At 37.5% G+C, this 22,220-nt stretch overlaps 1 protein-coding gene across 3 annotated transcripts; it reads right to left on the bottom strand.

Annotated features, from left to right (window-relative positions):
- Positions 1 to 2,192: 2,192 nt before the first annotated feature.
- On the bottom strand, positions 2,193 to 21,882 carry tnfrsf1b (tumor necrosis factor receptor superfamily, member 1B). Of its 3 annotated transcripts, none has more exons than XM_058790515.1 (9): positions 21,709 to 21,882; positions 16,863 to 16,959; positions 16,477 to 16,602; positions 13,834 to 13,992; positions 13,307 to 13,397; positions 12,959 to 13,224; positions 7,638 to 7,715; positions 7,429 to 7,463; positions 2,193 to 5,349 (listed from the first exon to the last, which is right to left on the bottom strand). In XM_058790515.1, the coding sequence occupies exons 1-9, from the start codon at positions 21,769 to 21,771 to the stop codon at positions 4,945 to 4,947; spliced, it is 1,320 nt and encodes a 439-aa protein (XP_058646498.1). In that variant the 5' UTR covers positions 21,772 to 21,882; the 3' UTR covers positions 2,193 to 4,944. The 3 variants fall into 3 exon arrangements, with proteins under 3 accessions (XP_058646498.1, XP_058646497.1, XP_058646499.1); XM_058790514.1 differs by having other exon boundaries at positions 7,429 to 7,466; positions 21,709 to 21,881; XM_058790516.1 differs by lacking the exon at positions 13,834 to 13,992 and having other exon boundaries at positions 7,429 to 7,466.
- Between the last annotated feature and the right edge of the window lie 338 nt (positions 21,883 to 22,220).

Raw genomic sequence — 22,220 nt, 5'->3', positions numbered from 1 at the left:
CCCATGCACTTTACAAGAAGAACTGCTGATTCATAAATTTCCTGCAGTTGTCAGACACATTCATCAACACTAGGCCTTGTTTATTTATGTAGTTTCGGTGTGTTCTGTGGTTCACATTCATTGTTTGCATCTCACAGTTTGCATAGCAATATATATATGCAACACACCATGCGTTCATTATGAAACCATGCAACAAAGATACTATCAGAATTCATTCATAGCGTGCATACATTGCATTGGAGAAGCGACATGCTTTAATGGGTAGACCGTTGGGTTGCTTCCCTACCTCAATCTGATGTCAGGATTTCCTGTCAGTGCGCAACGCAAACAAGCCATTTCCCACAAACAGAATGCTATCTCTGCTGTTTGCTTAGTCATAATCATAACACTTGTGCTTTTAACACATTGCCTTGCTTTCACAAGAGGGATGGATTAGACTGGAGAACGCAACTTACTAAAATGACTCACTGCCAAGCACCTATGGAGTTTCAGTATGCATTGTTGGCTCTGTGAGCTCTGTTAGAAAATAAACTTTCACATGTGCGCTAGTTTATTTAAGCTGTCCACTCACAATGTCCAACAGTGGGATTCTTTTCTGAAACCATCCCAAGACATTTTTAATGTCACATCGCAATTTACAATTTATTCTGTGATGGAAATCACACACTAAACTGAGGGAAACTGTGTAAAAATGGATTTACACAAAATAAAATAAAATTTCCATTATTATTTTATAAAAAATTTTTTAGATTATATATATATTCCTTAAATTATCATTTGAATTTCTATTTATATATATATATATATATATATATATATATGTTAGTGCTGTCAAGCGATTAATCACGATTAATCGCATCCAAAACAAAAGTTTGTTTACATAATGTGTGTAATGTGTATATTTATTATGTATAAAGACACGCACAGAGCATATATTTTGAAAATATTTACATGTATATATTTATACTCATATAAATTATATCATATATATATTTAATATATAAACAATGTATTTTCCTTAAATATATACATGCATGTATATGTGTATGTATATATATATATATATATATACACACATAATAAATATACACATTACACACACATATATTATGTAAACAAAAACTTTTATTTTGGATGAGATTAATCGCGATTAATCGTTTGACAGCACTAATTTATATATATATATATATATATATATATATAAATAAAATATATTTTCAAACTGGAAGACTAAAAAAAAAAAAGCCATGTCCAATCTGGATTTACACAAATATCAAAATTATTCACAGACATAATGGTAATTTTAATTATTTAATTTATTAAAAAATATATATTTTCATTTTCATATTCTACTGAAAGTCTGGGTCTGGGACAATGGCAAAACAGTAAAATGTACAAAAGAGTAAAAAAGACATTAAAAATAAAATGGAAATGAATTAAAATGAAAATAAATGGAGAAAAAAATTGATATAAAACTAATATATATATATATATATATATATATTAAATGGACATTATTGTCCCTATAAGTGGACATCATAAAAGTGTTATTGTGTCCAAAAAAGTGCTTCATACTTCCGCTCTAAATCTGAATAAAATAATTACTCAATAAGCTACAAATGGAAACCAGGTTTCCTGAACCAATCCCACAACAAACAGACTGTGGCTTACTGAAGACTTTGTTCCACGCTCAGAAAAAGAAAGCAGAACACTCCACAGCTCAAACAAGCAGTGCAATATCGACGTGGGAGTACAGCAACCTTCATTGCTGTAGAGGGCATGATCAATATTTAATCAGCTCCTAAAGAGATACTTCTCTGTGATTCCTTAAGTCGGTTAACACCTGTATTGATCCACCGCTGGAGGCTTCCCTCCGGCCTCATATTAAAGATACTTTAATCTTAAACTGCTTTTTGTGCTGGTGGTCTACCAACAGCATCTATATAATGGATGTTCTGGCAAGCAGAACCACGGTTCGGTCTTGACCACACTGTAGTTTGCACAGTTGTCAGTGTATGAGATTTCTGTAAATACATAAATCAAAGCAATACATAGCAAAAAAAAAAAAAAAAAAAGGAAAAAAAGGAATCTCATTCTGACGGCACTCATTCACTGCAGAGGTTCCATTGGTGAGCAACTGATGTAATGCTAAAATAATAGCTTGCATAATAATAAAAAAGTAATATAGACAATTGTGAATAGAACTGTGGTTTATAAAAGTGCATATACAAAAACTTTACAAAAAACATTAATTTACAAGTTGAAAAACATTGTTTAATGTAGAAGTATATACATATTCTGCCATAACTTTTGACAATGTACTTGCCAATGCAATATATGCAAAATGTTGATTCTCCATTGTAATATCTTCAGATATAATATCTAAGAAATATAATATTTTTAGATACATAACATCTAAAAGTGTTGGACAACCTGTGCTGTAATAGAAGGCTGTACTCATTTTTCATTCATCTCATGTAATCCCACAAAACACATTCAGTGAGTCTATAAATGATATGACAAAATATAAACAGTATGATAGTAGAACACCTTGGAAATTTGAGAGGTAGAGAAATTAACAACCACTGGGAGGCGCTAGCTTCATATGTCTATATTGGTAGAAATATCATTGATTTAGTCTCGCCAGGGAGGTGTAATAACTTTTTCCTTATCAAATGTCAATGACAGTTACTGAAGAGTAGCTTAACCTTAACCTACTTAGTGAGTTTTGCGCAATAGACTTTTGGCATAAAATCTAATGCAAATTATTACTTTTTTAGGGGTGCCAGCAATTATGTGTGAATGCAATTTACTCTAAACAAAACTAAATCTGCCTTCAGATACAAGCATCGGACAGAGAAAAACACTAATTAGCGCTTTAGTAATATGTGTGCTTACATATCAATCTATTTTACATGTCAGATTTACGTATTAAAGGAATAGTTCGCCCAAAAATGAAAAATTACTGAAAACTGATTCATCCTCAGGCCATTAAAGATATAGATGAGTTTGTTTTTCATTGGGTCACATTTGGAAAAAATTATCTTTACTTCACTTGCTCACCAATGGATCCTCCAAAATATTAGTCCATACATCATAATAACACTTCCTCCAGTGAAAAATTGCATCCCCTGTCGTCCTCTCAAATTAAAATCCACTAACATATTTGTTCAGAACTGTTTTCGCTTGTAAACAGAGCTTGATCCGTGCATATTTCTCTCCTGATTCAGACGAAATGACATTTTCACTGGAGAAAGCAGTATTATGAATAATTTCAATGACTCATAATTTAGCTGGAAGTAACAGTTAAAAACGTCTTAGCGATGGGTTTGTTTCACAGCTTTATTTGAAAGATTGATGGACTGGGGCGGTGTGGAGTACTTGTGGATTATTGTGATGTTTTTATCAGCTGTTTGGACTCTCATTCTGATGGCACCCATTCACTGCAGAGGATCTATTGGTGAGCAAGTGATATAATGCTACATTTCTCCAAATCTGTTTCCATGAAGAAACAAACTCATCTACATCTTGGATGGCCCGAGAGCCAGAAAATTTTTATTTTAAAGTTTAATTTAAATATTTTTAAAATAATGCAATTGCAATACATGTCTTTTTTTATCTGTTTAAGATTACATTAGAGCCCTGCATGGGCCTCAAAATTAGGCCCGTGTCCGACAGCTTATCAGAATTACCAGCCCGAGTCTGACCCGAGCCCGTACGTCTTTTTTCCCCTTCTCCCAAAACAGCTTATACTACCTTTCAGCTATTAAAATAGTTCAGTTTCGTATGTAATGGCAAAGTGATCATATTTCGTTTCGTTTTTTTTTATTAAGTGCATTTAGAGAAAGGTTTGGAGCATTTTTTGTTTCTTATAAGTTTTTGTTTTTTAAAGTAACGACCAAGCGGCCAGCGGCAGACAGTAAGTTTATCATAGCCTACGTTTGATCAATTTAGCCTTCTCAAATCAAGCATATAACACTGTTTGAACTTTAAACCTAGATAAATGTGTGCTGTATCCAATAGTTTGTGTGGAGAGTGAAAGCTAAAGCGCGCTTTGCAGGACAGGGCATGCATTTTTTTCAGTGGATACACGGTCATTTTTGCTCATAAAGGTAAGAGTAATAGCCTACATCATTCGGAACTGTAAAGGGCCTACTTTTATTTGTGTGCACTCACAATATCAACAAAACTTTGTGCTTTTATAAAATAAAGAAAAACGTCTCGTCTTGAACAGGAACGCATCACAAAAATGAACCGAAACTCAGCGAATACGAGCCTCTCAAACATGATATGATCTCTGATGAAAAAGATGATATATCTCTGATATATATCTATAGAAAGCTTTAAATTACTACTTAACGAAATAAAACAAAAACTCTTTCATTATAATCATAATCCATAAAGATGCATTTCTCTCTAAAGGCGCATCTAATGAGGAGATGGCGAGTCAGGATCGGTAACTTCATCCTTCATTCAACGGACTCAGAAAACACTATTAGTAATTAATTCAAATATCTCCTTACTATTTCCCCTGGACACATTCGTGGTAATTACTTTAGCCTATTGCGTGCATTTGGACGCAGAACTCTTCAGCTGCGCTGATGGCACTCGCTGCTGCTGCTGGCAGGACACTAAACACCGTCGAGCCGCTCTTCACAGTCGCAGTGGCACGTCTCGTGTCGTTTCCACTAGCGCGGCATTTTTTTTTTCATCACTAATTGAAGGATGTCTAAAATATAAAAATAAGGAGAAGCCTAAAACAGGCCCGAGGCCCGGTACGCGTCTGAACTTTGACGTGAAAATTGGCCCGATCGAAGCCCGGCCCTAGAGGCATAAAAGAGTCGGGGCCCATCGGGACCGGGCTGAAATGCAGAGCTCTACATTACATTGCATTTAGGAACTCGCAAGTGCATTTCTCTGAATGTACACATTTGATCAGTCCAATCAGAAGACACACGGGTCGCTTTCCTGCACTGACTGCAGAGCTTCTTTGCCGTCCTCTTGCTGACAGGATATACAGACCTCTTCTTGAGAAAGCGGCACCGGAGCTTCAACATGGGGTGTCCGTGCAGATGTGTTGAGAGGGATGGAGCAGGACGCTGACGTCGGGTTCAGCTGGCAGTTGAAGGTGGCTGTGATGCTGAGATTGACCATGGGGCTGGAGACAGACGGCTGCTCCGGTATGGACTCCTCCTGACTGGTGCGCTCCAGCCAGTCAGCGCTGCTGTGACTTGAGTCTGGCTGACTCTGGCTGTCCGATGAAGTCATGGACGGCTCCTTCTGGCACCTGTCGTTGGGTAACAGGTGCTGACAATCAGGTGTGCCATTCGCTGGGGCATCCTGTTCCGGCTGAAGAGAACAAGAGATGGGAAAGCGATGAAATGAGTATCCCAAAATGCAATGTGCTTGATTTGAAATGCCATTTTACTCTTTTTCCACATTATTTGATTAGATTAATGCAACTACGCAAAACAACCATATTTAGTTCTTAGATGATAAATGCACGTCACTCTGAGTTAAATATGCAATGTAGAAAAGGTCATGTGACAAATTAGTAATGTTTGAAATATTTGTTGTTGTACAGCATACTGCATAATTTTTAGTAGAGAAGGTAAACGAACTAAACAGACTGTGAATAGCATACTAGCATACTACCATTTCTGAAATAAAAAGACAGCAGAAATAGTAAGAGTGGTATGCTAGTATGCTATTCCTTTAAATGGAAAATAAGAATTACACTCTTAATATATCTTTATAGTAGGAGTAGTATTCTATTTGTGTCTATGAAAGAAAACAAGATATGTATCTATATTTAGCAGAAATAGAAAGAGTAGTATGCTATTCCTTTATATGGTAGAAAACAACTACTGTTTGTGCATAATTATTAGGCAAGTTGATATTCTGATGGTATTTTTTATCAATTTAAAACAACAGGTTTTCACAGGTTTTCTTTTACAGGTAAAATGGGCCAAAAAGAGATTTAACACACTAAAAAGCCAAAAATTAAGGTGAAGAATCAGGTATTAAACATCAGGAACGCTTTAGTCTCCAGTGCCACCGATTTCCAGATCTGCACACTCTATAAGGAGTCTCTATAAGTACAAGGTGTCAGGTTCTCAGAGACTTTGCTAAAGGAATCCTGAAACATGAGCCCCACTTCATAAGAATCACAAAATGAAGTGCTGTGAAGTACATGAAGACAGAGCGGTTGAGAAGGACTCTTGAGGGACCAGCACCACTTCCTCTTATATCACTGTTTATCACAAGAATTTATCTTAAGTTTTGGGAGTTCATTTTAAGTCCATCCCCTACCTTGAAAGGTCCATCATGCTCGTTGTTAGTAGCAGATCACACCACCTCTGTTGTCTGACTTGAACTGGTGCTGTTACCTCAGGAGTCACTCTCAACCTCAATCTGTCCTTCCTTAAAAATCAGTCTTCATGTACTTCAAGACACTTCAGCTTACTTCAGGAGACTCCAGGTCATACGCAGGAGATTAAAAGGTTCCTGACTGTTTAATTCTTCACCTTACTTCTTTAAATCTTTAGCAGTTAATATCTTTTTTTGTGACCCTGCTGCCCCAATGAGCAATTTCTTGTCCAACAGTCACACCTTAATTTTGCAATTTCAGTAACACTTTTGCATACGGACCAATTCTCACTATTAACTATTGGCTGTTTATTAGTGCGTATGAAGCACATATTCTGCACGACGGTATTCTACATCCCTAATCCTACCCAATACATAAACTTAACAACTACCTCACTAACTATTAATAAGAAGCAGATTAGGAGTTTATTGAGGCAAAAGTCATAGTTAGTTTGTTAATAGCGAGAATTGAACCTTAAAATACTGTAAAGTGACCACAATTTCTATAATATTTCATCCTTCTCATGGGCATTTAATAATTTGTGACTTTTCAGTGTGCTGAATTTCTCTTTTTAGCAACATGCTCAATAATTATGCACACCTGAATATAAGGCGTTTTTCACTATATCTCACTTAAATGATTATATACAAAATTAATAGTATTTATTAAGATTGATGTGGTTTGGAATTGGTAAAAATTGCTTGGGAAAAAAAAAATAGTAAGAATATCAGTTTGCCTAACAATTATGCATGCACTGTATATTTTTGTATGGCAGAAATAAAAATAGTAGTATGCTGTTTCTTTAAATGGAAGAAAATGAGATGTACTCTTGCTATATCTTTATATGGCAGAAATAGTAAGAGCATTACGCTACATTGAATTAAATGACAAAAAAAAAAAAAATCAGTTTAAAAAACAAGTGCTAGTAGTTTACCTCATTTACTAGTGGTTTGCTTTTTCCATGCACCTTGTTTGATAGTAAAGCAGCATCAAAACGATTGCTTTAAACATACTATTTTTCATTGCATGCAGTACATAATATGCAATACGAACTGTACCTTGTTGGCATCTGTGATCGGAACCTTTTGTAAACCTGCTGGAGGAACAAAGTGAAAACACGTCACCTAAGGTGATCATTTTGCATAATTGAAGATGCTAATTACACGAAAAGCTAATCTGAATCTAAAGTGTTGACAACATTTAACTCAGCAACCAAAATTTTTCTGATCTCAGTCTGTTGAAATCAAAATGAAAATGCCTACAGTACCTTTCCTCTTTCGAAACTTGCAAGTGATAATCACCAACCCTGTCAATGTCAGCAAAACCAGCACGCAAACAACAATGACTGGAGAGCACAGAGAAAAAGAGAAGAAAACCCAGTTGAAGAACAATGAAAGGTCAACAGTGATAGCAAGGGAGGAAGGAAATGTGAAAAAATTCAACCAATGAACAAGCAAAGCATCAAAAAGACAATCGTTGGCAGATATATGAATAACAAACTCATAACATTGATTAATGGTTCACTTACAAAAGTGCCATGTTATTTGAATATGGTACTATTCTTTAAAGCACCTCCATGAAGTACAATTTAAATACTAGGTTATCACTCGTAGGGTGCAATGGTCCCATTTTCTCCAGAGGGGAAACGTTTTTTAACGATAACTCACAACATCATGTTTATCAGCAGAATTCCAGATGAAAAAACTACATTATCCATGATTGTGCAGAGAAATTTCCAGTAACTGGGGAACTGCAAATTGCACTAAAAATACTCTTTAGCGCCCATCCACTCCTATGAAGCATTGCGAATTATATAAATCCAGCTAACAAAAATATGCTCGAAGAACGTTCTGCTAACATTCCCAGTGATTTATGAAAATGAATGTTTTAAAAATGTCATATATGAACATTAAAGGGTTAGTTCACCCAAAAATGAAAATTAGCCTGTGATCTACTCACCCTCGAGGCATCCTAGGTGTATATGACTTTCTTCTTTCAGACGAATCCAATCGGAGTTATATTAAAAATTGTCCTGGCCCCTCTAAGCCTTACAATGGGGGTACGTTGGTGCTTTTTGTCAACAGTCCAGAAGACATGAAATATAGTGCGCGCATTAGGGTGCATCAAATTTGAATGGGAAATTTTCATTTCAAAATATCAATTTGGCTGGCATTGCATTTTGTTCCAATTAACATAAAAATTACTTTTGCAAAGTTTTGAGGAATTCCACTGAGATTTAGGGGTGCCACCTAACACATGAACTTTGGAGAAATTTCGAAAAATGTGCAATTTTTTGTCTAATTGCCAAAAGGTTGACCTGGAAATGTTGAGTACAGTGAACTTTTATACAGTAACATGTTCTATAGGGTTATCAAAGTAAAAGTTGTTTGTTTGCCCTTTGTGCAACTTGGGCATTTCTCAGAATTCAATTTTCAAGATTCTCCATTAATTTGTCCTATAGACAAAATGAATGGAGGTCAATGGGACATGTTCACGTGGTCTTACCCTGAATTTTGTGCAGCAGTGATGGATGTCGGACACACATATAAAGTTTAATTGACTTTATTGTTAAACACAAGGGGCGATACTGACACTTAAAAGAACAAACCCTCTCTAGTGGCTAACTCACTGGCAACTAACAGGGCCTAAATGGTAAGAGCTGACACTAACTAAACTTAAAACTTAATTGCTCAGTCTGTGCCAGAGTCTGCTCCAATGAGCAACATCATGTTAATTTACTGTAACAAATACAATGCTACTCTCAATAAACATGAGACATCTACAGTGGGTACGGAAAGTATTCAGACCCTCTTAAATTTTTCACTCTTTGTTATATTGCAGCCATTTGCTAAAATCATTTTCATTTTCAAGTTCATTTTTTCCCTCATTAATGTACACACAGCACCCCATATTGACAGAAAAACACAATTGTTGACATTTTTGCAAATTTATTAAAAAAGAAAACTGTAATATCACATGGTCCTAAGTATTCAGACCCTTTGCTCAGTATTTAGTAGAAGCACCCTTTTGATCTAATACAGCCATGAGTCTTTTTGGGAAAGATGCAACAAGTTTTTCACACCTGGATTTGGGGATCCTCTGCCATTCCTCCTTGCAGATCCTCTCCAGTTCTGTCAGGTTGGATGGTAAACGTTGGTGGACAGCCATTTTTAGGTCTCCAGAGATGCTCAATTGGGTTTAAGTCAGGGCTCTGGCTGGGCCATTCAAGAACAGTCACGGAGTTGTTGTGAAGCCACTCCTTCGTTATTTTAGCTGTGTGCTTAGGGTCATTGTCTTGTTGGAAGGTAAACCTTCGGCCCAGTCTGAGGTCCTGAGCACTCTGGAGAAGGTTTTCTTCCAGGTATCCCTATACTTGGCCGCATTCATCTTTCCCTCGATTGCAACCAGTTGTCCTGTCCCTGCAGCTGAAAAACACCCCCACAGCGTGATGCTGCCACCACCATGCTTCACTGTTGGGACTGTATTGGACAGATGATGAGCAGTGCCTGGTTTTCTCCACACATACCGCTTAGAATTAAGGCCAACAAGTTCTATCTTGGTCTCATCAGACCAGAGAATCTTATTCAGGTGTTTTTTTATCAAACTCCATGCTTTCATGTGTCTTGCACTGAGGAGAGGCTTCCGTCGGGCCACTCTGCCATAAAGCCCCGACTGGTGGAGGGCTGCAGTGATGGTTGACTTTCTACAACTTTCTCCCATCTCCCGACTGCATCTCTGGAGCTCAGCCACAGTGATCTTTGGGTTCTTCTTTACCTCTCTCACCAAGGCTCTTCTCCCCGATAGCTCAGTTTGGCGGACGGCCAGCTCAAGGAAGGGTTCTGGTCGTCCCAAACGCCTTCCATTTAAGGATTATGGAGGCCACTGTGCTCTTAGGAACCTTAAGTGCAGCAGAAATTTTTTGTAACCTTGGCCAGATCTGTGCCTTGCCACAATTCTGTCTCTGAGCTCTTCAGGCAGTTCCTTTGACCTCATGATTATCATTTGCTCTGACATGCACTGTGAGCTGTAAGGTCTTATATAGACAGGTGTGTGGCTTTCCTAATCAAGTCCAATCAGTATAATCAAACACAGCTGGACTCAAATGAAGGTGTAGAACCATCTCAAGGATGATCAGAAGAAATGGACAGCACCTGAGTTAAATATATGAGTGTCACAGCAAAGGGTCTGAATACTTAGGACCATGTGATATTTCAGTTTTTCTTTTTTAATAAATCTGCAAAAATGTCAACAATTCTGTGTTTTTCTGTCAATATGGGGTGCTGTGTGTACATTGAGGAAAAAAAATGAACTTAAATGATTTTAGCAAATGGCTGCAATATAACAAAGAGTGAAAAATTTAAGGGGGTCTGAATACTTTCCGTACCCACTGTATATGACATTGTCCACTCTAGAATACTGTTGATGTTAAGCTATTAAGCTTAGCTAACATAGATAGCTAACTGTGGTTGGCAAACTAACGTTAGCTAGATGTAATGAGCACCAAATACCTATAAATATGACTTATGATAAATAAGTATACAAAGACACAACTACAGATATGATAGTAATATGTAATAATACATACCCAACACAGAAAGATCACCTCAAACAGAAAGATCACCTCAGTTTTCTTGAGCTGTAATATTGTTTACCTCAGATCTCAATGGCGACCATTGAGCACTAACCACTTTATCCAACAAAAACAGATGTGCGGTGGCACCCCTAAATCATCATGTACTGGAAAAATATTTTGCATGTGTTGTTTCTACATATATTGGAACACTTTTAGCACCCAGCCATATCAAAATTCAAGAATTGTGTTTTTTGATGCAGCCTATCGCGCATCCATAATAAAACGTGCCTCACACGGTTCCGGGGGGCGAATAAAGGCATTCTCCTCTTGGCTTACATCAAAATTATCCAACATTTTTCTTTACAAATCCTCGATTTGTGCTTCTAATTTGTGACTTTGTTTTGTTTTGTTTTGTTCTCTCTCCGCGTTCATCACTAATCACGCAACGCAACGTCCTACATCATCCGCCGAATTTATTTTACAAAAACGCATGGATTCGCTACAGGAGGCCTTTATTCACACCCCAGGGCCGTGTGAAGCACGTTTTATTACGCCCCATTCACACGGGGCGTCGGCTTCAACGCTTGACGGAGGGCATGTCTGAAGCGTGCTGCTGACGCGACCGTCATAGTGACAACAGCCAATCATATTACTTTTCTGGTGTTGCATGAACGGGATTAGCTAGCGTCTGCGCTAGGGTATTTACATAAGACGATCTGATTGGCTGACGCCTGCGTTGGCGCTTGAAAAGTTGAAAAGTTTTCAACTTCTGCTGCGAGCAACGCCAGTGAAGCGACGCGACGGACCCACAATTCCGTTCAGCAGCGCTTGACGTCACTCCATTCAAAGTAAACGAGTGTGAATGCAGCGTTATGGATGCACTTCACATCTTCTGGACTGTTGACAAAAAGCACCAACGTACCCCCATTGTAAGGCTTAGAGGGGCCAGGGCAATTTTTAATATAACTCCGATTGGATTCGTCTGAAAGAAGGAAGTCATATACACCTAGGATACTTTGAGGGTGAGTAAAACACAGGCTAATTTTCATTTTTGGGTGAACTAACCCTTTAAGGGAACATTCCACTTTATCATTTTGCAAATATTATGGGAATGTTACTTTTGAATGTTTTCTGAACGTTCTGAAACAACTAACATTTAAAAATGTTCGTTTTTATAAGACCAGATAACTTTGAACGAACGTTCTATTAATTAGTTACTAGATGAACTTTTATTCATAACTTCAAGCTATGACCTTGCCAGAATCTTCTGCACTGTAAAAAAAAAAAAAGTTGAGCCAACTTAAAATTTTAAGGCAATCAGCTTCAGCAGATTTTTGAGTTTGCTCAACTTATTATTGTGGGAGATTCTCAAATTTTTGTTTTATAAACTTTAAACGACAAGTTGAGAACTCAAAAATCTGCTGAAGCTGGTTGCCTTAAAATTTTAAGTTGGCTCAACTTTTTTTTTTTTTTTTACAGTGTGAGAATGTTCTCTGTTTGCTGGTGGAGAGTCAATCTTTGTACGTTACCACCAATTAGCCATCAATTTTTATGAGATTATGTAAATCACAAAGCTTCATCGGATTGTATTTCTTTTTCCCCTCATTAAAAAAATTAAGTACATAGCCTTTGTCTTTTTGCAAAAAATTTTTTGGTTTCAAATCAAAGTTTGTAATGTGATTCACTTCATAGCTTATTGGTTTAGTTCATGACTTAAAACAGTTTAACTAAGACTTTTAAAAAATCATTTTGGAAAAAAAATGTATAGGACAAGTACTTATGGAACCAAAGCTGCTGAAAAAGTGGGCGGGCACTGTTGAACTCTTTAAATGCTGCTTTGAAATACTTGATTCTGATTGGCTGATCACAGCATTCAATCATTTTTGCAGAATTTTCGCAACTCTTTAATTGACCATTGTACAAAGCGACTTATTTCCTCCATAGCAAATGTTATTCTGATAGCATGGTAACACTGTGGTACACTTATATAGGTTGTAAACTAAATTCTTATTTACCAATGCAGTAGATCATGTCTATTGAGTTATAGAACGGAGTTTTGATGAGTGTTGTTGATGTGTTTGGTGTCTTGCTGCTCAATGGAGGCAGAGATGTGGTGGTCTTGTTCATGCGCTGTTTCCTCTCGTTTTGGCTCCATAATGTACTATGTTGTTTTGAAGAGGAGCTCTGAAGAGGAGCAGTTGTTGTTGATGGTGGTGGCGTCATCTCACACAATGTGTCAGTTGTAGAGTTGCCAAGTCTTAAAAATGACCTGCCTTCACATCTAACAGATAAAAAGACAAATAAGCCATATGCATGTGTGTGTATTTGTAAGTAGTGAGTCTTTCTTTCCATTTGCATCTTACTGTGTGTGTGGTTTACACTGCTCAGCATTACAGTGGTTTGAAAACGTTCCAGACGGACACGATGCACACTTGAAATCAGATATAGGTGATCCTGCATTCACAAACACAGCAAAATGATGATAACACTTAGCATTAGCCTATTAAAACAAATGTTCAAATAATGCATCAAATGACTTTATGTATTTGACTGGATAAATTGACTTATTTCCCAACGAAAATGCAAGTTTAAATAACCAATAACTGGAAATCATTTTCTACTTGTGGTTTTAGTGGGTGTAGATATTGAGGGGAAGGGCATTTGAAAACTAGAGCATTTTATCTGATCAATTTTTTTTTTTTTCCCAGAAGAGACTGTATATTTTAGATGTGAATGTGTTTAAAGTGAATTTCATCAACTTTTACTTGTGTTGGTGAGTTTAGAGCTAACAGACATAGACTGTATAGACATAGACTGACTACACAACTCCAATTCTGACTACACACATGTAAGTATTTGTGTACAGTAGCTAAATGATTTTGCCTCTTACCTTCTTTGGAGACATATTCACCAGGTTTGCAGGATCTATATTTTTTACATTCCTCACATTCTTGATTGAAACTAAGTTTAGAACAGAACATCCCAGGCTTGCAAACGCAAACAGCTTTGGTATCAGCAGAACAGTTTGTGCCATAAATCAGTCCTTTCACTAACCAGAAGAAATGAACAGCAAATCCGTAAGAAATTTAATGGGGAAAAAATTGAATATTATACTAATACAAGAAAATTAATTAACACTTTACTATAAGGTCCCATTTGTTAACATGAACTAAGAATGAAAAACTTCTGAAGCATTTATGAAAGTTCATATTAATTTCAACATAATGACCTTATTTAAACTAAACTAACAATGAACAGTTGTATTTTTATAAACTAACAAAGATGAATAAATACTGTAACAAATGAACTGCTCATCAATAATGAATGAACTAACATTAACTAATGGGACCTTATTGTAAAGTGTTACTGTAAATTCACAAGCAATATAGAACTATATGGTAAACACTTGGTCCTCAAATGAGTAAAGTTGTGTTGTTCATGTTTAACATGGAAATGTATATTTAATATTTTACTTAAAGGAATAGTTCATCCAAAAAAATGCAAATTCTGTCATTATTTACTCTTACGACTCTTAGACATATGGTAGCTTTTAGGGGTGGCACGGTACACAGATGTCACGGTTCGGGGGTCACGGTTCGATACGGTTCGGGGGTCTACTATGCTCAGTTTCTTTTCATTTATTTTGAACAGACAGTAGTGCAAATTACAATTTTTTCCATCTAGATGTGAAAATACTAAATATTATTACAAGTTATATATATAAAATCTGTTTTGTTTTCATTGTGAGTGTACATAAATAAAAGCAGACCTTTATACAGTGATTATTAATAAGACAATAAGTGTTTAAAGTTGATTCTGCTGGTGTAAGGAAACAGTTGAAGTGATCGCGCCGGAGTGCGCGCACACATACACACACACACACACACACACACACACACACATCAGTTCCAGCATTGCTAACTTGACAGCACAGTTGGTACTTTATCAAAATAAAATACAGTGAGCCAAACATCAGCGCGCGCCTCTGTGTCACCGCTGGAACGCGACTGAAGTACAAAGCCTATCATTTACATAATAAATAATAGTTTAGCATTCAGATACGTTACATCGCAATTATGGAATATTTGGATTTGTGCCGAATGAGAGAGGTAGGATACAAGAGCACAAAGCCCCATTTCGCAAACAGTTGAGTGCGCAAGCCTTTAGTATACTCCCTTGTCAGTCTATGTGAGAGACGCGTTCAGAATCAGCACATGGTCACTGTCTGGGGGCGCTGTTCTTCTGCTGGCGGTTATCAAACAGCGTTGCATTAATGCGGGCGCCCCCTTCTGGATTGGGGGTAAATTGCCTGTATTCGTCGTAAGACCTCATGCACCGAACCGAGACGCCCGAACACGAATACATGTACCGTGCCACCCCTAGTAGCTTTGTGTGAGGAATAGCCGAGCATTTAATTAATTTTTGTAGCTTGAGCATCATTGAGCAGAAAAGTGAGGTGCTGAACTTCTCATTTTGTGGTTTACCAAAAAAAGAAATTCATAAGGGTTTGGAAGGCCAGTAGGGTTTTGGATGAGCTATTTCTTTTAGGGTGTTTCCAAACAGAGCTCGGTTCATGTCGTATACTGTATGTGAACCAACCAAACCAAGCGATTTCAGACCCCCTAAAAAGGACTCAAAAGCGAACCATACTCATCCTCAAGCCATCCTAGATGTATATGACCTTCTTCTTTCAGACAAGTACAATTGGAGTTACATTAAAAAATGTCCTGGCTCTTCCAAGCTATATAATGGCGGTGAATGGGTGTTAAGATTTTGAAGTCCAATAAAGTGCGTCCAACCATCGTAAAAAGTGCCCCACGTGGCTCCGGGGGGTTAATAAAGGCCTCCTGAACCGAATCGATGCATTTGTGTAAGAAAAATATATATATATAAAACTTCATATACTGTAATCTCTAACTTCTGCTAACTGTCGCATTCACGAGGGAGTGGCGTTCCAGCGGATGACGTAGGTGACAATACGCTTGTCCCGCGAGAACCAAGTTTTGTTTGTGTACCAGTCTCCTCTTGGCTTTTATCGTAATCCTCTGTAATCTTTCTTTACAAATCCTCGTTTTGTACTTCTAATTCGTGACTTTGTTTTGCTCTCTCCTCTGCACTTCCATGTTCGTCACTTCCGCATTTGTCACCACGCGTATGACAGTTAGTAGAAGCTAGGGATTACGGTTTATAAAGTTTTAAATATGGATATTTTTCTTACACAAATGCATGGCTTTACTTCAGGAGGCCTTATTGAACGTGGTAGTTGTGATGCTGTCTATGGAGGGTCAGAAAGCGCTCGGATTTCATCAAAAATATCTTAATTTGTGTTCCAAAGAAAAACAAAGGGCTTATGGGTTTGGAACAATTTGAGGGTAATTAATAACAGAATTTTCATTTTTGGATGAACTATCCCTTTAAGTGAACTGGGTTTCGTTCTTTTAAAACAAATTATATGTGAAAACGCCCTTAGATGTATACCAATTTCAGATTGTACTGAAACAAGCCTTTTTGACCATTAAAATAGTCAACTCACCATCTCTACACTTTGGACAAGAGAAACAGTTGGAAAAATGGTTCATTTTTTCTGAGTAACGTCCATCTTGGCAGGGTTCACAGATAGTGTCCGAATTACTCGTGCACTCTTCCTTCAGATGAGTCCCTAGAATAAATATAAATACTTAGTTATAAATTAGTCACAATGTTAAGACTATGTCTTAAGAACTAGTTTGACTAAACTACATGAATGAACAACACGACTGGCTTTGACTTTCGGCAACTAGCGTGGACTTCTCCAGACTGTAAATCGGTGGAAAAGTGGGGCAAAAATTGTGTAGTGTCACAAAAACAGTGCTATTTCCTTATAAATTACAACACAAATGTGTACATTCTCTCCTACGCTCTCTGTACTTTACGACCTACCTGGTTTGCATCTACTGCAGCACAGTTTCAGGTTTTTAACGTAATATTCGGAGGCTGCGTTGTCACATGGTCCATCTGATCCATATGGCAGAAGTGTCTATGAAAACAAAGGGGAAAAAGCCAAAAATATCACTGACATTTTCCTTGGATTATCAGGAACTGATTCTAGTCTTGTGCACGAAACACTGCCTACCACTTCCTCAAAGTCACAATATACGTCTTCTCTGTGAGTATTTTCCCAAGGATGCTAATGCTGCTACTAGAGTATTTAGTGCAGGACAGTTTATTTGGCGCAGGCTTTTGCACAAGGTTCACTACCATGAAATATGTCAAAAACAGTACAAATATCCATTTGTACTGAATACACTGAAGTGATCGTGTCAGATCCGCACTTGTCAGCTACAACAAAGAAGCCGATTAATTGGCTGATATTTAGTCATTTTGATAATGATAAATTTACTTGCTTTTAACAGTTTAACATAAACACAACCTTTTGTGTCAGCAAGAATCTACTAACAGCTTTATCAATGAATGAAAAACTATTTTTAGTGATGCACAAAAAAAGGTTTTGCTAAAATATTGAGGCGGCTCACTGCCGAAGAACTTTGCTACGATCAGTTAATTGATCAATTTATCATAGACAGTTGAATTTCATTTTATTTATTTTCAGCTAAATGAAAACTTTATACATGCACTGGAAAATGAATGTCAGTGCACTGCTTATTTTTCAGTGCCAATTTTATAAAATAAACTTTTGTAAATTATAGAAATCCCTGATATCTACAAACAGGAATCACCATTGGAAGGTCAACTATTAATCTGACACATTCAGATCATTTGAATTTGACCAACATGGGTTTTTCCAGGCTGTTGCTTATGTAAATATAGATATGAATAAACATGAAAGGAAATGGGACATATATAGTTTAGATGTTGGCACAATATTTACTGATCTGAAAAATTAGTTATGCAAATTTTGCATTATGACATTCTCACGCTGATCAGTAGCATTTGGAAATGACAGAATTAAGTAACTGACTTTACATTCTACTTTCCTTTAACCTACACAGTTAAGAATTCAACCACACACGCATGGTATTTTTGCAGTGGGAAGTGCCGTGAACTGATACGAATGGCCAAAATGGGCCAAGGGCAATGGAGAGTGGCAAAGATAAAAGGCTGATTTTTATCTGACCGTTAATGGCCTACTTTCTGACCACTCTACTGGGTCTGTCCTGACAGATTTGCAGGCATACAGAGACTGAGTGTATGCATGCAAGCAGCTGAGTGCAGCACGTCTCCATGCAGAACTCCAAATGAATACAAACATGATCAACACTGACGGAGGGTGGGGGGTTGTGGACCAGAGGAGATCAAAAGCAGAAGTGAGATCATAAGGAAATGACCGTTAACTAACTAAATAATAACGTGCAAATTAGTGAGGGAAAAACAGTAATGACTGGGAAACTCAGATCGGGAAACCAAACAAGCTGTTCAGAGGAAAAGCAAAGGGACTTTTGCAAAATGTTGGGAACTTTCTGACTGCTCTGAAAGTCCAGCTTAAATTTGTTTATCTGTTTTCAAAACATTCCACAGATTAAATTTATCAAGAGTTGATTTATGATATTTCTTGATATGAATATCATATTTGTATGGAAGCAGGTTTTCGCCACTGAATAAAAAATAAAAAGAAGGTATTTGCAACTATATCTCGCAATTCTGACTTTTTTCTTGCAACTGCAAGTTTACACCTCAATTCTGATTTTTTTTTTTTTTTTTTTTTTTTTTTATTATGCAACAAACTCGCCATTGTGAGTTATAAAGTCAGAATTGTGGGATATAAACTTGAAATTGCAATACATTTATTTTTTTTGCAATTGCACATTTATATCCTGCATTTCTGACTTTTTTCTCACAATTGCAAGGTTATATTTTGTATGCCGAAACAGGCATGATTCTCAGTGTGAACCCTCAAATGGTTAAAGATGGATTCAGCAAGATCTCTCACAGATCGCTGAGTTAGTATCGGCACTATTACTGATCTCTACGACTTAAAAAGGAAGTTGCCAGAGGATTGCACTTTCTGCCACAGACCAAAATGCACAGAATGATTTAAGAATTGTCGCAATTGAATGACACACTCAATTCATGTGGTGGCTTCTGACAAATGACTAATTTATAACTGACTGAAAGAAACTGTCTGAGATAAAAGAGCTACCGTTTAAGTTAAGATCAAATCAAAATTTTAGCTTATGAAAACAATTTCTGCAAGAAATTCATATCCTGATATAATCAAACAGATTAGATGTTACGAAAAATGACTGCATCATCTCTAAAACCACTGATGTCTTCTCAGCCAAATGACAAGCGCTGAAGATGTTAAGAGGAAATTGCTGAGGTGTGTTACTGGGAAACGACCCACATATACAGGCCAGCAGACTTCCTCCATGCAACAGTGCACTTTACTGAAAAACGGAGACTGAGTGCTTATCTTTACAGTATCAGCATCCATGTAAGCCAACCACACCAGTGTAAAACCCAACAAGCCCCAACACATTTACACACTGCATGCAAAAAGGACACACGTGTTTCTTGTTATGCATGCAATCTAATCAAGATCATTCAGTATCTGTGCATTAATCTTTTTAGCATTTAAGCAACTGTGTGCTCCTTTTTTTCTGAACTTCAGCACGTTCTTCAGTCAAACCAGGTTTATTTTCCCATGACTTGTAGATCATGTACGTGTAATTATAACAAGTAGAGCAAGTGGAACCTGCGGTGTAAGTTTTTAAAGAGTTGACTAAATAGACAGAGCCAGGGCTGTTTAACAAGACTTCATTTACATTCTCCCTTGATATGTGGTAAAGTACGTGGATGTGTTCTAGTTAAACTGTGCTATACGTGAACTCCCCACCCTCTCAATCTAGACCACAAGAAAAACTAGCTAGAAAAATGATTTGACATTACAGTGGATACTTCCTCTCTAGACAGCACTTGCGGTAGGCAGCTTATCACCCTATGATGCCCAAAGATGCTGCACACTGGGCTATGATGGTAAGAACTGCGGTCTTTGAAGGGTTTGGGTTTTTCCTCACGCTTATGTCCAATAATATTGTCTGTGTAGGCACTGTAGATGAATAGGTTTCGTCTATGCCCATCATACCCAAAATGTTGCCTAAATTGACAGCACACTATGTTTTAAGATGCCTACACTCTTAAAAATAAAGTTTCTTTATTGGCATCAAGGGTTCCATAAAGAACATCCACAGAAACTTTTAATTCCACAAAACTTTAAAAAGTGGAAAAAGGTTCTTTAAACCAAGAAAAAATCCCATGTCCACTGTTGCACACTTTGTTTTGCCAGTCCATCTAGGCAGTATATTAGGATGTCGTCTAGGTAGGCAGGTCACTTGGTTGTTTCCTAAAAATAGGCCATCTAGAATGGCAGTATGCTGGGTTTCGCATATGAAGTGAAGTGACGTGTGGCCAAGTATGGTTACCCATACTCGGAATTAGTGCTCTGCATTTAACCCATCCAAATGCACACACACAGCAGTGAACACACACACACCCGGAGCAGTGGGCAGCCAATGCTGCGGCGCCCGGGGAGCAGTTTGACAAGATACTGTCTAAGTAGAGTGGTGCTTATGCCCAAAATGCTGTCTAACTAGGCAGCACACCATGTTTTAAGATACGTATGATGCTAAACATTTCCATTTGCATAGGTAGTTCACTAGTTTTGCCTATAGTGTCTCCAAAAATGCTGTGTAGGCAAACTGAAAAAAACATATGCTTATGCTGGTTAGGAGTGTTTTGAAGCATGGCAGCTGGTCCTGGTCAGGTCCTGGTCCTAAGCAACTGGCTCCTGCTCAGGACCAGCTTAAACCAACTCAAACCAGCTGCCATGCTTTAAGACATACCTAACCAGCATATGCTGTTTTTTTTAACAGGGTCTTATGATGCCCAGCTCATTTTAGTTTGCCAAAGACATGCAGAAATGCTGTCTATGTAGGCAGTATATTATGTTTTATGATGCCCAAAACATCTAGGTAGGCAGGTCACTTGGTTTTTCATGTCTACCACCGTTCTCAAAAATACCACCTAGGTAGGCAAGCTAGCTGGGTTTTGATGAAGAATATAGAGTCTAAGTAGACTAGTTCCCAAGATGCTCAAAATGTTATCTAAGCATGCTCCTTTTTTTTTTTAAATACCCATGATGCTCAAGAATACAGTTTGGGTGGGTGACTTTCCAATCTTGTGGCCAAAAATGCTGTGAAATACTTAGCTCAATTTGTTTTGGCAAAGACACTTGAAAATGCTGTCTATGTAGGCAGTTCCATTATGCTTTATGATCCCAAATATGCTGTATAGGTAGGTAGGTCACTAGATTTCCCTTCATTTCCTTCATTTCCTAGCTGCCCAAAACTCTAAATATGCAACAAGCTGTTTTAAGATGTCTATAATGCCTATATAAGATGTTAAGACATGTAGTAGGCTACTGTCTACGTAGGCAGCATACTAAGTCTAGGTAGAAAGCGCACTACAGTAGCCTATGCACGTGATAGGCACAACAGTAGGCAGCGCACTACGATTTGCGACACCAGCCAAGCTACGCAGCCTCTGCTGGAAATTCCAACAGCGCCAGAACAGAACACAAGTGAAAATAAATATATCTTTCATTTCTACGACACACTCTTAGAATCCGAGAATAACGTTTGTTTTTCGTTTAGTGTTTTTCAGAAGAATCTTTTCATCTCTATCAAAACACACCTTGTGAAAGTCATGTAAGTATAAGAATGAATCATTACATTGCGTTGTCAGCAACACATATAAACCTGTTCGTTACCTTCCCTTCTGCCACACGCCACACCGCCGCCATAAATAATAACCGTGAGATGAGAATCAGCATGATCCTTCAGCGACCCGCGCGACTGAACTCAAATAACTGACCATCACTCCCGGAAATGTTGCTCGGTAGTCCCCCTGTAACCAGGAAGCGACGGCGTGTTAGACACAAGCACACAGCAGACCTCTGAGAGACATGAGCTCCTCCTGCACTATAGAGGCAAAAACTCGTATCGACCCTGGAATGAGGATTTAGGGAAAACACAGTTTGTGAGGTAAATGAAGGAGAAATAATTGATGTCACTAAGCAAATTTGTGAAAATGATGTCAAATGTTCAGTCAAGGCACTTATAGATTTGGAAAGTGCAAAAGAAAATATACAAATATGTGTAGTGTACATATAAATCCATCAATTGTAGACTACACATTGTGTATTATAGTGATAGACAGAACAGTAGAACAACAGAAAAGACAGACAGAATGAAAGAACAGTAGATGGAATGATAAAACAAT

The sequence above is a fragment of the Onychostoma macrolepis genome, chromosome 11 (genome assembly GCF_012432095.1).
Source record: "Onychostoma macrolepis isolate SWU-2019 chromosome 11, ASM1243209v1, whole genome shotgun sequence".
In the NCBI taxonomy this organism is placed as follows: Eukaryota; Metazoa; Chordata; class Actinopteri; order Cypriniformes; family Cyprinidae; genus Onychostoma; species Onychostoma macrolepis.
This window is presented reverse-complemented; position numbering and strand designations above follow the sequence as displayed.

Bases quoted from the DNA above. Each gene is read 5' to 3' on its own strand.
- tnfrsf1b (XM_058790514.1), bottom strand. From the start codon at position 21,771: ATGCTGATTCTCATCTCACGGTTATTATTTATGGCGGCGGTGTGGCGT. The intron at 16,960-21,708 runs GTAACGAACAGG...TTGTTTTCATAG, and splicing joins GGCGTGTGGCAGAAGGGAAG to ACACTTCTGCCATATGGATC. The intron at 13,398-13,833 runs GTAAGAGGCAAA...TTGTGAATGCAG, and splicing joins TGAATATGTCTCCAAAGAAG to GATCACCTATATCTGATTTC.